This window comes from Postia placenta (genome assembly GCF_002117355.1).
Source record: "Postia placenta MAD-698-R-SB12 unplaced genomic scaffold POSPLAscaffold_14, whole genome shotgun sequence".
NCBI classification, from domain to species: Eukaryota; Fungi; Basidiomycota; class Agaricomycetes; order Polyporales; family Adustoporiaceae; genus Rhodonia; species Rhodonia placenta.
The window spans coordinates 1,088,700-1,103,769 of NW_020169845.1; the positions used below are offsets into that span (position 1 = coordinate 1,088,700).

Here is a 15,070-nt window from a genome sequence, read left to right on the forward strand (position 1 = left end):
TTAAATTGCTTCATATCTTACCCAACTAGCTTACCTCTTCTCTTCTAGATATGCAAGCGACCTCACACTTGATTTAGCCTACGGTATGGACGAGCTAACGGCAGATGAGGCATACAACAGGACGGCTGAGGATGCGGTTCATGCCATTACCCACTCTGATTCCATGGTCGCTTCACTTGTCGACTTCTTCCCGATCTGTGTGTACACCTGATTCACACGTAGACCTCTGCTCATCGTGTTCCGTGCATGCAGTGAAGTATGTCCCTTCATGGATGCCCGGGGCAGCATACAACCGAGATGCGGTAAAGGCAAGGCACGTGATACGTCAGATGCTGGACGTACCGTTTGATTTGCTGCTCAAGAATATAGTGAGCGTCACTCGGCGACTTGCCTTGGCTTCGTCTGAGGTATGGCATACAGACATTTGGAGTGTACAAGCCTTCGTTCTCCTCAGCGTGGATTGAAGCAGTATCTGATAACGGACAACTTCCGCCACGAGTCGCGTATAACATCAAGGGCGCTGCTGCCACTTTATACGTCGGTAGGTGCACTTCGTGTTTGTTTGGGAGCGTACCTGACATGTCACCGCATAGCCGGTGCCGAGACGGTGGGCATGATACATACAATTCTAAGAGACATTGGTAGCTCTAATTATGGCGTTGCGCAGAGTGCAGTCGTGCTCTTGACCCTCATTCTGACCATGACGCTCCACCCTGAAGTCTTGCGGAAAGTACAGGAGGAAATAGAGGCTGTCGTCGGTGCCGAGAGACTTCCCGAGCTCTACGACAGGAAGCAGTTGCCTTACCTTGATTGTGTGCTGTTGGAAGTCTACCGGTACGATAATGCACTACTTGACACAACTCAATACTAACGCCGAACCAGCTGGAACCCTCCCATACCCTTAGGTACGTTGGCTTGCATTCACAGCAGCGGAAACGTCTTGAAATTCCCCTCCAGGTGCCCCTCACGCTCTAACACAAGACGACATATACAAAGGCTACTTCCTTCTGAAGGGGTCGAGTGTGATTTCTAACATTTGGTGGGCCCAAACTCGAACAGCTCTTGCCTTGTCTCATGTACTAGCAGGGCTATCTCGCGCGATCCATCTATATACCCTGATCCAGATGCGTTCCGACCTGAGAGATTTGAGGAAATGGATGCCGAGAAAGTCAAGGCGTGCGATCCAAAAAGGTATATCTTCGGGTTCGGCAGGTGGTGAGTCACGGTGTGCTCATAGCTGAACACAATCACCGCTTACTCGACGGATATTGTTCTGGTTGTAGTATCTGTCCCGGACGTCATTTAGTGGATATGAGTGTTTGGCTGGCAGCAGCGATCATCCTAGCTTGTCATGAGTCGACATGGCGCCTAGCCATCCTTTTTGATTTTTTCCCTTTTGCAGGCTCGAACCCGCAACCTCTGTACTACACATCTGAAACGGACATTTCCTTATCTACTGTACGATCAGATTAGATGGGCGGCAGTGCGCGGCACAGCTCGGGCCCCGCTGACACAGCTACTCTGACTCACCGGCCCCTGGGGCTGCGTCAGCATGCTGTGCACGGACCAGCTACGCAAGGACCAATACGCACAGCCTGCCCTTATCTTCCCCTGTATATAAGCCGGCCTCTGCTGCCCTAGGGACCTTAGTTTCAACCTCTTGTCCCTAGCCTTGGGTTTGAGCATTGCTCACCATTGCTTCGGTGAGATCCAGTTGAACGCTGATAGGCGCCAAGCCCCTTTGGGCCCCGATACACCTCTTTTCGGCAGTCGCATCCCGCCCGGCACTTCGACTCAGTCTCCCAACAGTTCGATTTCGCCTTCGACGCTCTTCGACATCTTCGACGGTGCGCGACGCTTACTCGAAGCTCGGCACGGTCGTCCCGATGCCTCGCGCGTAGATCTCGGAACATCTTCCGCATTCGGCAAACAATAGGGCCACTTGACGCCGCTCGTCCAAGCGCGCGCATTGCTCCATGCCACACCGACGTAGCCGGTCTTTCCCGATTAGGTATCGAACCTCGCGGCATGCCTTCAATGACGGATACCGGTCCGAAGTGGCCATATGTTTCTCTTCATCTCCGCGTTCGGCATGACGTCACTCTACCGATGGACTTGATGCGTGCCACTCGGTGAGGCAGATTCGTGCGGAACAATGCAAAGCCCCTTGTACTAGTGTGCCACTCTCGATAGTCGTAGCATCCTATGCGTAGTATAAAATCTGTCGTACTTCTCTCCAAAAATACAAGATCCGGTTCCCCCCTCGAGTTCAGAGCTCATAAGTCGAGTTTGCCCCGCGTCTAAGCCTTCAACTGTGTCACTTCGTCCCTCGCTGCGTAACCTTGAAACCTCGTCCACTGCGTTTACTCGTCGATACTATCTCGACGAACCCTTCGACTTCGACTATTGTCGAAGAAACTGCGAACCGCACCCTAGCTAAGTCCACCTTATCGAATCATGTCCCTTCCTTCTACGATACATCGAAGAGCTCTGCCGAGCTTCGATCGTCTCCGCTAACCACCCACAGCCTCCGAGTAGCTTCGACGACGTGTCGAAGCCACCTCGTACCTTCCCCATTGTTCGTAGCCTTTTCCAAGGGCGTTTCTCGTGTTTACTCGAACCGCGGGACACCTTGCTGCTAACTCCCCTCTCACTAAGACTATAATCCGTCTCTCTAGTCCCTTTAGGTCGCACCCAGGTTAGGGGTTAGGGTTTCGTAGGTCGCATCAACGCCTCCAGCGTCTTGTTTGGTTTTCCCCTGTCGCTTGACCTCAAGTTGCGACATAGCTACCCTGGACATCCGCAAGGCCTGTGAACTCAATGGAAATGAGATACAGCCCACAGTCTCTTTTGTAACTGGCCTAACTAGGTATATCTTCATTACTTTGATATATGGCCTACACTGACTGGGTCTCCTCAGATGCCCGTGGGAGTTTGTTTGCAGCATTTGCCCATGAAACCAGATGGTTGCCGAGCTCATAGCTAAGGAAGGTGCACACTAATTCACACAACCAAAAGTGCCAGTAGCCAGCTCTCCACGACAACCCTGATGTATCAAATCTTACTCAACTGACCTTTGGCCTCTGCCAGCTCTGCACTCTGCCAGACACCTATGAGTCACGCGCAGATACTGTGGGTTCAATGACTCAAGCTGTCTGTTACGAGTTGACACGGCATCTAGCCACTTTTTAATTTTTCCTTTTCACGGGTTCGAACCCGCGACCTCTGTACTACATGCCTGATACGGACACGTCGTTATCTACTGTACGATTAGATTAGATGGGGCGGCAGTGCACGGCACAGCTCGGGCTCCGCTGACACAGCCGCTCTGACTCACCGGCCCCCGGGGCCGCGTCAGCATGCTGTGCACGGACCAGCTGCGCACGGACCAGTGCGCACAGCCTGCCCTTATCTTCCCCTATATATAAGCCGGCCTCTGCTGCCCTAGGGACCTCAGTTTCGACCTCTTGTCCCTAGGTCAGTAAGCCTCTCCTGTATTCTTTCTTACCTTGACTAATATATTCACTTGTCCCTAGCCTTAGGTTTGAGCGTAGCTCACCATCGCTTCGGTGAGATCAGTCGAACACCCCCAGCTCTCAAACTCTCCCCTGTCGCTTGACCCCAAGTCGCGACACTGTCCCCTGTAGCACCTGTGCCCGGTTGTGCGTACCTTACTTGTGCCACATGTGTGATGTTAACAGACTGTGTTGACATGATGACATTAATCTTATGCAAAGTTCTGTGTGCAAGTGGAGTGATAGCTGTTCAATAACTCATGTACGTACTTTGGTTATTACACTGTGAAGTGACAGGAGAGCAGCCAACCACAGTGAGACACAACAGTCCGATGCCTTGGTCGCCTCTCGGAGTAGCACATACAACCCTGCCATAAGCTGATTGTCAAAACTGTATGTCATCACAACTTCTGGATGGTAGCCACTATGCTGCATCTCAGAGTGTACCGAGATATTGGCTATAACTATTACATGCTGTGCCTTCGGGGTCCTGCGCATTCTGTCAACAGACCATGTGTGCTTCCACTAACGTCCACATTTCGCTACATGATAGCTACCGCTATCTTTACAGCAGGCTTCTGGCAGTAGCCTAGTGAACTACTCTCATAAGATGACTACTTCATTTTGTAAAGGCTCACATGCCCCTGCAAGTGTTATATAAAGGGCCTGAACGTAGCTTTGTTCAGCATTTACCATGAGCATGCCAATGAGTATCTCGGGTGCCTTCGAACAACTGCATTCCAAATCCTGGGACATTCTCACCATTTTTGTTCCCTTTCCATATTTCTCAACATTCACGTGTTCGCCGATGACTGGAGACAATGGGTATGCCTACAATATCCAGTCGACACCAGTGAACTCGATCATGGCTGTTTAATTTTCTCTATCTGGCACTGTTTTCTTGTAGAACAGTGTTGAAAGTACGTACAATCACGTCTACTTGTTTGGCTCTCGGGCTTGCGAAGACGGGATTGATGGAGACATGAGGCCGCCAGAGTAGGTCAATCGGGAGTGCTAACGTCGTCATGCTGCTGAGGGCGGCAGGATGCGCAAGTGATTGTGACGTGCTAGGGCGACATTCCCGTGAGATTGAGACATTTCCAGCTGCTGAATCAAACCCAAAGTTTCGAGTCTAGCTTGCTTTTGCGCAGGAAAGGGCTCCCATCCCGATTCGGATAGCAGTTGACCAAATATGGACGCGTTTCGATCGATCGGACAGATACTGCACTTGCCCTTCTTCGGTATGTCATAACCCTCTTCACAAGTTGGTCGTGACATCATTCCTGTCTTGGTCGTTTCGTACATATATAAACCGGATTCGACGCTGAGAAAACCAGCTCCCCTTTTCCCCTCTAACCACGATCATCCTCTCGCACTTTGATACGGACGAGCGACCCGTGTGTGGCACGTATTAGGTGGGTCTCAAGTTGATCATCGTTGTCTTCTATGCTAGTTCAAGTGCGCTCAATGCATGTATTGCACGACGGTTTTGGCTTCGAACATCGACATCGTGGTTGCGTTGTGGTCGCTTCGCGTTGGCTTATAGTCACGCATATGCGCATATACTTAGAACATCGTGGCCGCGTCAGTTTGTTTCTTATTCCAGCTAGCTCATCAAAGTCACTAGCGCTTAACGACCTTCGGACGGCCGCTACCCATCGCCCTTCCAGGACGTCTGACAATCTACCAGCGGAAAGGAAGAGAATGTGCCAATTGGAATTGAACGCGACGCGGATATCAGCGCTCCATAACGATACAGTGGTGTTGCAAGTACAGAGAACCGGAAAAGCTCAGCCAAGCAGCCTTTAAATTAACCCTTCCTCGGACAATCTCCTGGATGCTCGAGGATCCTACATTGATGCGCCTGTCGGACGGACAGACGAGCGCACGAACAGGCAGCTACGCCACTCATGCGCTCGCCGTAGCCGCCGCCGTGCTCGCGACGGCCGCCTGCGTCACGCCCTGGTCGTTCACCACGGGGACAGCCGCAAAGTCCGTCTTGATCCCAAACACCGCGTTGAACGCATCTGCCTGCCCGCCAGTCTTCGCGGTCACCGTGTCAGCGGCCGCCTTCGCACTCGCGCACGTCGCCTTCGCGGTCGCGTCCGCACCGCAGCTATTCACTAGCTGATCGCACATGAACTGCGTAATGATGTCGATGTTGTCGGCAGACCCTGCGCAAGCGGGGGTGTCAACGGCACAGCGGCAAGGCGGACACAAAACACGCCGACATACCGTGGGTGTACGACGTCTCATCGACCGGCTGGAACGACGTCTCCTTCCGATTATCGAACCCGACACCGAACTCGATCTGCGGGACCGTGCACGAGCCGAAGTTGCCGATCGAGGACGACGACGCGGTCGAGCTCGCAGCAGCAGCACTGGCGACCGTGCTTGCAGCGACAGCAGCGCTCGTGGCCTTGCCTGCTGCAGCAGTCGTGCTCACAGCCGCTGCTGTAGAGCTCGCAGCCGCAGCCGCAGTGGCCGACGCAGCACCAGACGCCGCAAGCGTCACGCCGGTGTTGCTGACCTGCGGTACGGCCGCAAAGTTGGTCGTTATCCCGAACACAGCGTTGAATGCGTCTGCCTGGGCCCCGGTGAGCGCCGTTGCGGCCGCAGCCGCGGTCTGCGCCTGCGCGCATGTCGCCTTGGCCGCCGCATCCGCGCCGCAGGTGTTGGTAAGCGCGTTGCAGATGAACTGCGTGATCACCGCGATGTTGTCCGCGGAGCCTGGGACAGGCATGCATGGGGTCAGCACAGCGTACGAAGACGCGGGGATGCGGGAACGCAGAGATGGGGAGGAAGAGGCGCACCATGGTTGTACGATGTCTGGTTCGTCGGCTGGAACGCCGTCTCGCGGCGCCCGTCAAAGCCAGTGCCGAACTCGATCTCGGGGACCGAGCACGAGCCAAAATCGCCGATGGACGAGGCGGACGCGGTCGCAGACGCGGCGACGGTGGACACGACGGAACTCACACTGGTCGCGACAACGACTTGGCCGGAGGCGGTGGCGGCTGAAGCGGATGCGGTCACGGTGTCAATGAACGACGCAGTCTGGTATGCGCCGTGGCACGGGCATGTCAGCGCGGGAGGGCGAGCGGAGGGGGCAAGAATGCACGTACAACGGTGACAGTGACGGTCGCCGTGGCTGTCGCGCACACCTCGTTGCCCGATGACCCGCTGGAGCTGCCGCTGGACGACCCACTTGAGCCCTTGTTCGACGACCCGCTTGAACCCTTGTTCGACGAGCTGCTCGCAGCCGACGTCGCGCTCGCGGCACCCGTCGCTGCCGCTGTGGAGGCGGCAACGCTCTGGGTCACACCCTGGTCGCTCACCTCGGGGACAGCAGCAAAGTCGGTCTTGATCCCGAATACCGCGTTGAACGCGTCTGCTTGTCCACCCGTCTTGGCGGTGACGGTGTCTGCGGCAGCCTTGGCAGAGGCGCAGGTAGCCTGTGCGGTCGCGTCGGCGCCGCAGCTGTTCACGAGCTGGTCACACATGAACTGCGTGATGATGTCGATATTGTCCGCGGATCCTGTGCGAGGCGGGCATGGGTAAGCTAGGAAGGGGTGACGCCGAGGAGGGTGCGCGTACCGTGATTGTAGGAGGCCTGGTCAACGGGCTGGAAGGATGTTTCCTTGCGCCCGTCGAAGCCGACACCAAACTCGATCTCCGGGACCGTACACGAGCCGAAGTTGCCGATCTGGGACGAGGAAAGCGTCGAAGAGACAGCCGCGGCGGCGGCAGTCGTGGTCACGGCCGTAGTGGAAGCAGCAACGAGAACCTATAGTCAAGACGGTTAGGCATGGCGCGAAGATCTGAAGAACAGGCGTACATTCGAGGTCGCGGCAGAATCGTCCGCGGTCACTGTGACAATCTAGACATATGCTAAGTATGCTCGGGCAGGGTACGTACGGCGAGGTACGTACCTTGCACGTCGATGTGTCGTCGGTCGCAGTGACAGCCGCAGTGGAAGCAGCCACGAGAGCCTATGTTTAATAGGGTCAGAAACATAACACGGAGACTGAAGAATAGCCGTACTGTTGACGTCGCGGCAGTATCGTCTACGGTCACGGTAACAACCTAAACATATGCTAAGTATGCTCGAGGATGGTACGTATGAGAGGGTGCGTACCTTGCACGTGGATGTATCGTCGCGAGCAATGGGGGCGGGGGTCGGTACTTCGTAACGGCCAACCAAAGGACGAGCGAGTGCGAGCTCGGGAGAAACGAGAGCAGCCAGAGCACCGAGCGCGAGGAGGGATTTTACGAACATTTTGAATGAATGAAGAAGGAAGGTGGATGCTGGCCTGAGCTGACTGTATCGAAGTGAAGGCGCGACACTGGGTCGGAAAGGAACGGCCGTTCAACGACACCGGGAAGGAAAGCGGACACAGGGAAGAAGAAAGCAAGGGACGATGATGCGTGCATGGTGGCGTCGAGGCGGACTTTTATGCAGGACACGCGAGGAACGGGCAACGGTCGCCATGGTTGACGAGCAGAATGAGTTTTCGAGAAGGCGGACGTTGGCAGCCAAAATGGCCAGGCACACCTCCGCCCTCCGATCATCGGTGCCGTGATCTTACTCTGCGATCGTCATGCTGCTGCTCATCCCAGTGCTCTGCTACTGACTACTAGCTACCACTGTCTGCCTCGTACTTACGTTATGATCTCCACATTATATCCTGGCTTCACTATTATCGCATGGTATAATCAGATCGCGCTTACAGTGATCCTCGTGGACCATTCATTTGCGTCAGCATCGGCATCATCTCCTCTGGCAACCGTTCCCCGGCCGCACGCTCCAGGCGGCTCCCGGTTCCACAACGTGACACCTCCCCGCTGGCCCTCTCTCCGGGCACACCGCTTACGCACATCGCGACGCACGTCCTCTCCACCGTATGCGCTACAATGTCAGACGCGCCGCGCCAGGCGGCCGGTGACGGGCAGCGCATGCTGCTTTGGGCATATGCGCTCGGGGCCGCGCTCGGAGCCGCCATTGCAGCGACACATCAGCCTGTCTCTGACGGGTGGCAACCCCATGGTCCTGACAGCGCGCCATGCCGGACAGGAGGTGGACGTGCCCGTACGTTGCCCGCATAAGGTCTATGTCACCTCTAAATATATCGTGTTACCTTCCTCCCCAAGAACGCAATAATGTCCTACCATGGGTAATTATAGCGTAGCTGGAGGGGGGCACGCTCACTCGATATGCCAATACGTTCAATATAGATGAGTTCGGTTCCTTAGGCCTTAGATCCGATGCTAGTTGCATTCCCTCCAACGCGATATCTTCGGTCTCTGAGTGACTCCATCTGTGCACGGTCGGCTTGTTTCATACCGGCGGCCTCTCTCCCCCCTTCGTGAGCTTCCAGGCGTCTGAAACATGGCTCTCCAGCGCCAGCCCGCGTTGCGCATCCAGTTGCCCTTGCGGCAGCCCCCGTACCACGCAGAGCGGTAGTGACGAGTAGAGAGCTCCACCCGGGAAGCGACGAGGGTTGAACGCAACATGTACCCGGCCGTGCGTCACGATACGACGAGCAACGCAGCCCATCCATGACACGTCCACAACCCCGATCGCGCAGCCTTGCTACCGTCCGCGCGCTGTGGGGTAGAGGTAGCCGCCCAGTCGTGACATGACATTGCGGTCCCCGCCGACTTGAACCTCGTGGAGTGCGCGCGGGGACGGACATAGCGGCCCGCCGCCTCGCGTCCGTGTGAGACGTCCCAACCGTGTTCTGCGCCGACAACGAAGTAGGCCGCGCGTATGCACCAGAATCGGCATTGGTGCGCGCGGGATGGCTGGCTATCCGGATTCGCCACGTACTCCACTTGACGTTTGTTGCGCACCATCCGGGGACATACGCACGCTCAACGTGCTCCGGGGCTTGTCAACGCGCGTCGAGCTGCCCCGCAAGAGCGCCCCGCGGCCCGTCGGTGTCGGGCGCAGGAGCCTCAGCGGGGGGCATCGACATCGACATCAGGACGGAGGGAGAAACGGCCCGGGAGGGCGTGCACCCCGGGCCAGAAAGGGGTGTCGTCTGCCTCGGCGGACACCACACCGAGCTGGCCACCCTCTGGTTCTAGTCCGTGCGAGCGCGCCGGGAGAGATGGCGCCGGTGCGGACACAGCCGCTGCGGCCACAGGCGGGAGAAGGAGAAGGAGGAGAGCCCGCAGATCAGGGACCAGGGATCAGGGCGGTGCGGCGCAGACATGGAGAGGGGGCATCGAGGGCACGGGCATCGTTGGCACCTGCGCCGAGGCGGAGTGCGTGGCTCCGTAGCCATGCCGTCGCCGCCACTGGCTGGAGCGCCGCGGGCGCGAGCGGCCTGCTGTGGGCGGGCACCCAGGCTCTGCCGCTAGACTCCGAATATGGGGCATGGGGTGAACACGTCGTGATCAAGGGGCGGGTGCATGGCGTCGGCGCGGCGACGGATGCCTGGGCCCGCTAGCATCCACATAGACTCCTCGACCACAGAGGGAGACGAGCAACAGGCCGGCTGTTCGCATGGCGTCCCAGCGGCGCGCGCGGCCCCTGCTGCTGTCGGCCAGCGGCGACATGGGTCTGAGGACGCACGGAGGGTTTTCGTGGGACGGGCATATCGCCGTCACGGCGGTGCGCACACCATGCGACGGCGCTTCCCTGCTATCCACGCGAAGCTCCCTGAGAGAGTGGGCGGTGCGAGGCAGAGAATGTCGGCGTCGAGCGGCGATTGGGGGTGACGAGTCGATGGTGCGCACATGGGGCGGGGGCGGCCTTGCCCCCATTCGCCGCGAACAACTGGTGCCGGCAGCCCGGCCGACGGGTGGACGACGGCGCCTTGGCCGCACATTGCATGCTCCCCACCCGTGATCTCGCGCACACGACGACGGCGGTATGAGAGTAAACGCCGCCATTCGAACAGAAGTAGCTTGTATGTCGCTAGCATGAGATATGAAGCGGCGCATGACAGGACACGATAGAGGCGATCGACGTACATAAACGACGGCATGGAGCCACGGGTGTCGAGCGCGCGACACAGAGTACACGCATCGAGAGCAGCACGACCCTGTGAGGCGCTGTCCATGGAGCAGGGATCTGAAGCTGAGCCTGTTCGGAAAGGTTCGCCGCGGCGTTGACTGATCGCAAGATACCTGCGAACGCGCATACACGCGGTGTCACGCAAAGGTAAAGTGTTGGCTATGCATAGTGAGCCGTGCTCACCGTGATGATGCGCGGATTCTGAGTACGGCCTGCTGGCTGTCGGAAGCGGAGGCTGAACCGGCGCGAATGGCTGGTGTTACTATTCTGGCGGTAGAGCCGGTGCTTTCTTTGACACGCAGCGTGCACCGCCGAAGCGCAAATCGACGCGAGACGGTTCGTTAGCACTGGGCATTGCACACCATCATGGATCGTGAACGCCGTACGTGACTGTACGATCTCCCGGGCAGCTGCAGCGGGGTCGACGTTGACTGCGCGGGGCCGGGAAACGTGCGCGGCATCGCACCCGCGACGCGGTGATGGTGCATGCGCACGGCGTGATGCGTATGCGACGATGCGAGGCCTACTGGGACAGATGGTGCGCATCGCCGGGGCGCGCCCGGTGTGGTCATTAGCGAGTATGTCCCCTCGGAGTTGCTCGTCTGGCAGCGCAGGTCGAGCTAGGCAAAGAGTTCCGGAAGCCGTTGGTATGCACCCACCATTATCTGCCTGAGGACTTCCAAGCGCACTGTGTCGTATACTTGCCGTAGCAACCATACACACCCACTGTGTATGACCGACTTGTTGAGGGGGGTCAACATCTTCCTATCAAACCAGCGTTATACATCGCTTCAAGAAGCAAGACGGCACCGCCGGGCAGCGCGACCGGTGAGATCTCCAGAGAGAGAAAGGGCCAACCGAATCCCTCGCACCAGTTACAACGACTCGGCAGTGAGCGAGCTTGAAAGAAGTCCATTGCGTGCTGCGCGTCAGTCCCGGATACGTGATGCATCTGTCGATCGACATCCGAGGGCCCACCCCCAAGTCGCGCGATCAGGGGCGAGCGCAAAGCCAATGATGGCCCCGCGGAGGTTGGAGCCCGCTGTGGAAAACAGTGCGCGTACTTGGCGCGAAGCCCTGCACCTGGACGCAGCCACCGATGCGGTCGGAACGCGGATCGCTGTGCGCGGTGCCAGACAGTGGCCGTTATCTCGGAGGGCGCCGGGCGACGGACCCAGGCACGCACCCGGGGGCGGGGACACGTCGCCCGAGGCTCGCGGGAGTTGGACGTGGGCGAGCGGAACGGGCAGGCGTCGCGGGGCGGAGACACAGCGCGCCGGCGTCAGATGTGACGCGTTGCGTCGAAGGGCCTCCACACACCGGACGGGGGGTTAGCCTCTGTCAGCGGTCGCACCAACATCGTCGCTGTACCAGCAATGTATGCCGGCGCGGCGGTCGTGCGGTGGGCGGGGCAATACGACGCAAGGTTCAATTGTAGGTCCCCGCAGCGCATGCTCGCAGGGAAGATGACAGGCACGCTACCTGGTTCTACTGTATGAAAAAGCAACGGAGCCAGATAGAATCTGGTTCAGCAACTGGTTCAGCAACAATGACACCGAGCCGGCACGGCGCTCGGGCGGGCGGCGGGCGGGGCGACGGCTGAAACACGATCGATGCGCCTGCTCCTCACCGCCTTGCCCATTACGTAATCCGCCGGCGGTGTGACGGCGATGGTTCCGGCTCGTTCCATTTGGGTCTACCCATCTCGCCGTATCTCCTCCGCCAACGCCTCTGTTTCGTTTCCTACCACCACCACCACCGCCTCCTCTCTCCTCCAAGTCCTACCGCCGGCCCCGTCGCCGTCGACGACGACAACGAACACAAGCCGCACGACGAACACACCGCCACCCTCGACGCCCGCAACCAGCCCCGTCTCACGCACGCTCGCCGCCTGGCACGCACGCCCGTCGCGTCGCCCACGCCGTCCTCGCTCACGTTCACGCCCACGCCGTCCCGCTCATGTCCTCTCAAAACGCCGTACGCCACACCACCCGCCTGCTCTCGCTCGTCGTCGTCGTCGCTCACCATGCCCCCGCAGATCCGGAGAAAGCTCGTCATTGTCGGCGACGGCACGTCGTTTCTGCGTCATCCGTGCGCTGTGTGCTGACCGTGCTGTCCTCCCTTTCGCTGCCTGGCCCTCGCCGACCCGCGCCGTGTCTGCCCTCGTCATCGCCCGTCTGGCCCTGTTCCTGGCGCCTCCTGCCACACCTCGCTTGTCGACTGCTCCGCTTCGCCCGCTTCTGACGGCCCCTGCGGCGTTGCCATGCACAGGTGCATGCGGCAAGACGTCATTGCTCTGCTCGTTTGCGCTGGGAGAGTTCCCTAAGGAATATGTGAGCACTCGTGTCTCTTTTCTGCTTGCTTCTCGTTGGCACCACGCGCTTCGCGTCTCGTTACGCTGCGAGCCTCATTGCTTACCATCTCAAGCGGCAATTTCTTCTACAAATTGTAGAGTGCATGCGCCCAGCTCGTTCAGGAGCTTATATGTGACGAGCGCATTGCGGGGAGCGCCTGTGTATAAGCACCTTATGCCATATTCTCGCTGCAGTCCATGGGCCTCGTTGTTGTCCCTTTCTCTTCCTAGAGCACTCGAGGTTCGGTGTATGCTGACAAGCCTCTTCGTCAACAGCAACCAAGTGAGTCCGGGCACTCACCAAACGAGGAACTCGCAAGTCCTCTAATCAATGTCACCAGCAATCTTCGAGAACTATGTCGCGGAGATTCGGCTAGACGGCAAGCCTGTCCAGCTAGCGCTATGGGATACTGCGTACGTGTGCTATTTTTGCACATGCCTTTCTCACTCATGCGGCGTTCCTGCAGCGGCCAGGAAGAATACGAGGTACGCGTAGTGGCTGTTCGGGCTGTGCACCACACGATTCTAACACAGCCCTGTCGCCCTCTGTCTACTTCCCCGCCGCTTGCGCGCGCCCATCTGATCGCCTCGTCAACCCGACCTACTTCTCACTGCGCACATCTGGACTCGACTCAACTGTTGCACCTGACGCCCTATTGCGTCATCGTGCTGCGCATCTCAAACAATCGGATATGGGCCCCGCTGTGCTCCATGGTGTGTGCAACGACTGATTGATCGTTGTGGGGACGCTGCACACAGCGCCTACGGCCGATGTCTTACTCCAAGTCGCACGTCATCCTGATTGCATATGCTATTGACACGCCAGACTCCCTGGATAACGTCACTGTGAAGGTACGCATCACCGCCCAAGTGCCACTTCTCACAGTCCTCGCGGACGCCGGTTGCTTCGCACACTTTTGTTTCGCTGGGGTAAGGTGAGAATGTACTGACGATGCTACGGTATCGCAGTGGATAGAAGAAGTGCGATCGATCTGCGGGCCCACAATTCCTGTGATCCTTGTCGGCTGCAAGTCAGATCTTCGGCCACCAGAGGGTGCGATCCGATGATTGCGTAGCCATCATGCCAACAGCGCTGACGATGATTCTTCCTCTGGCACAGGCTCGCCGAACGCTGGGCAGTTCGTTACACGCGCTGAGGCAGAGCGGGTCGCACACGCCATCGGGGCGCGCGCGTACAAGGAGTGCAGTGCGCTGAAGATTGAGGGCGTGGACGACGTGTTTGAGGCGGCGACGCGGGCGAGCATGCTAATGCGGGAAGGTGTGCCGGCGCATGTGCCGAGCGCCGGGCGCGGGCATGAGCGGCGGGGCAGCCGGAGCGGGAACCGCGACTGGGAGGGCAACAAGTGTTGTGTGATCTGCTGAATGCGTGCGGGAGGGAGGGAGCTGAGGACCTCGTCGGAGGGGAACGGAAGGAGCTTAGAAAGGGGAGCTCAAACGGAAGGACAGTAGCCGCTATCGCCTGCCTGCCTGTTACTCGTCCTTGTCGCTGCTGCTGGCGTTGCTCTGCTTGCTGACCATGATTCATCGTGCGCAGGCCCAGCTGTCCCCGCGCCTGTATGTATTTGCGCCGCGCCGCGCTTGCTTATCGCCTCGACGTCACCATCACTGACACATCGCTGTGCCCACTCATTGTCACGCCGCTGATCCCATCCACTCTCTATCGTCTGCGTCTGCGTCCACGTCTACGTCTATCACGTATCCATCGTCCCGTCTTTGCTTACCGCTTACTCATTGTCTATAGCCTCAAATCGGACTGGACTTTTTGCCCGTATCTCGCGTGTCGCCGTGCCCCGTATTCGTGTCCCGTATCGCTTCATATCCATTCTCCATTCCCCCACCCTCACGCTCACTCTCGCTCGAATTAGCGCCGTTTTCTGTCAATGCCATTACCTACGTAGCCCTAGCTCGTGTGCACCGCGATGTGTTCCGCGTACGTGTTTTTATGTGCCCACGGTCTTGCTTTTGCTGCCGACTGCAGTCTGCCGCACGCCGCTGGACGCGTTTGTTTTGTTGCTCTACCGTACACCCGCGCGCACGTGTGTGTGTCAAGTGGCTCAGATGTTGTCAGGTCCGGCTCGTTTGTGGAGATTTGTGGGCCCACGTGTGGGGCGCTTGCGACATTTCGTGCCTGCATCTAGGACTCAAAATCAAGCTAACTAG

General features: G+C 58.2%; 5 protein-coding genes across 5 annotated transcripts; 3 read left to right on the forward strand and 2 right to left on the reverse strand.

The window, feature by feature from the left end:
* Positions 1 to 85: 85 nt before the first annotated feature.
* On the forward strand, positions 86 to 1,219 carry POSPLADRAFT_1060570 (hypothetical protein; the record flags this gene model as incomplete). The annotated part of the gene is made up of 8 exons (XM_024481279.1): positions 86 to 197; positions 253 to 368; positions 421 to 541; positions 594 to 607; positions 668 to 834; positions 883 to 905; positions 958 to 1,039; positions 1,087 to 1,219. The coding sequence occupies 8 exons, from the start codon at positions 86 to 88 to the stop codon at positions 1,217 to 1,219; spliced, it is 768 nt and encodes a 255-aa protein (XP_024335472.1).
* A 1,464-nt stretch (positions 1,220 to 2,683) lies between these two features.
* On the reverse strand, positions 2,684 to 4,382 carry POSPLADRAFT_1153044 (hypothetical protein; the record flags this gene model as incomplete). The annotated part of the gene is made up of 8 exons (XM_024486710.1): positions 2,684 to 2,792; positions 2,908 to 2,998; positions 3,075 to 3,110; positions 3,338 to 3,473; positions 3,560 to 3,650; positions 3,671 to 3,739; positions 3,880 to 4,005; positions 4,351 to 4,382. 8 exons carry the CDS (start codon positions 4,380 to 4,382, stop codon positions 2,684 to 2,686), a joined length of 690 nt encoding a protein of 229 aa, XP_024335473.1.
* A 1,041-nt stretch (positions 4,383 to 5,423) lies between these two features.
* Positions 5,424 to 7,791, reverse strand: POSPLADRAFT_1036259 (hypothetical protein; the record flags this gene model as incomplete). Its single annotated transcript, XM_024477136.1, has 9 exons — positions 5,424 to 5,689; positions 5,751 to 6,245; positions 6,329 to 6,569; positions 6,638 to 7,050; positions 7,110 to 7,299; positions 7,351 to 7,392; positions 7,445 to 7,504; positions 7,557 to 7,598; positions 7,651 to 7,791. The coding sequence occupies 9 exons, from the start codon at positions 7,789 to 7,791 to the stop codon at positions 5,424 to 5,426; spliced, it is 1,890 nt and encodes a 629-aa protein (XP_024335474.1).
* Positions 7,792 to 9,313: 1,522 nt separating this feature from the next.
* POSPLADRAFT_1060572 (hypothetical protein) lies at positions 9,314 to 9,967 on the forward strand (the record flags this gene model as incomplete). The annotated part of the gene is made up of 1 exon (XM_024481280.1): positions 9,314 to 9,967. The coding sequence occupies one exon, from the start codon at positions 9,314 to 9,316 to the stop codon at positions 9,965 to 9,967; it is 654 nt and encodes a 217-aa protein (XP_024335475.1).
* Positions 9,968 to 12,495: 2,528 nt separating this feature from the next.
* POSPLADRAFT_1049389 (hypothetical protein) lies at positions 12,496 to 14,272 on the forward strand (the record flags this gene model as incomplete). The annotated part of the gene is made up of 8 exons (XM_024479735.1): positions 12,496 to 12,513; positions 12,575 to 12,605; positions 12,808 to 12,879; positions 13,231 to 13,303; positions 13,357 to 13,375; positions 13,649 to 13,741; positions 13,859 to 13,943; positions 14,010 to 14,272. The coding sequence occupies 8 exons, from the start codon at positions 12,496 to 12,498 to the stop codon at positions 14,270 to 14,272; spliced, it is 654 nt and encodes a 217-aa protein (XP_024335476.1).
* Between the last annotated feature and the right edge of the window lie 798 nt (positions 14,273 to 15,070).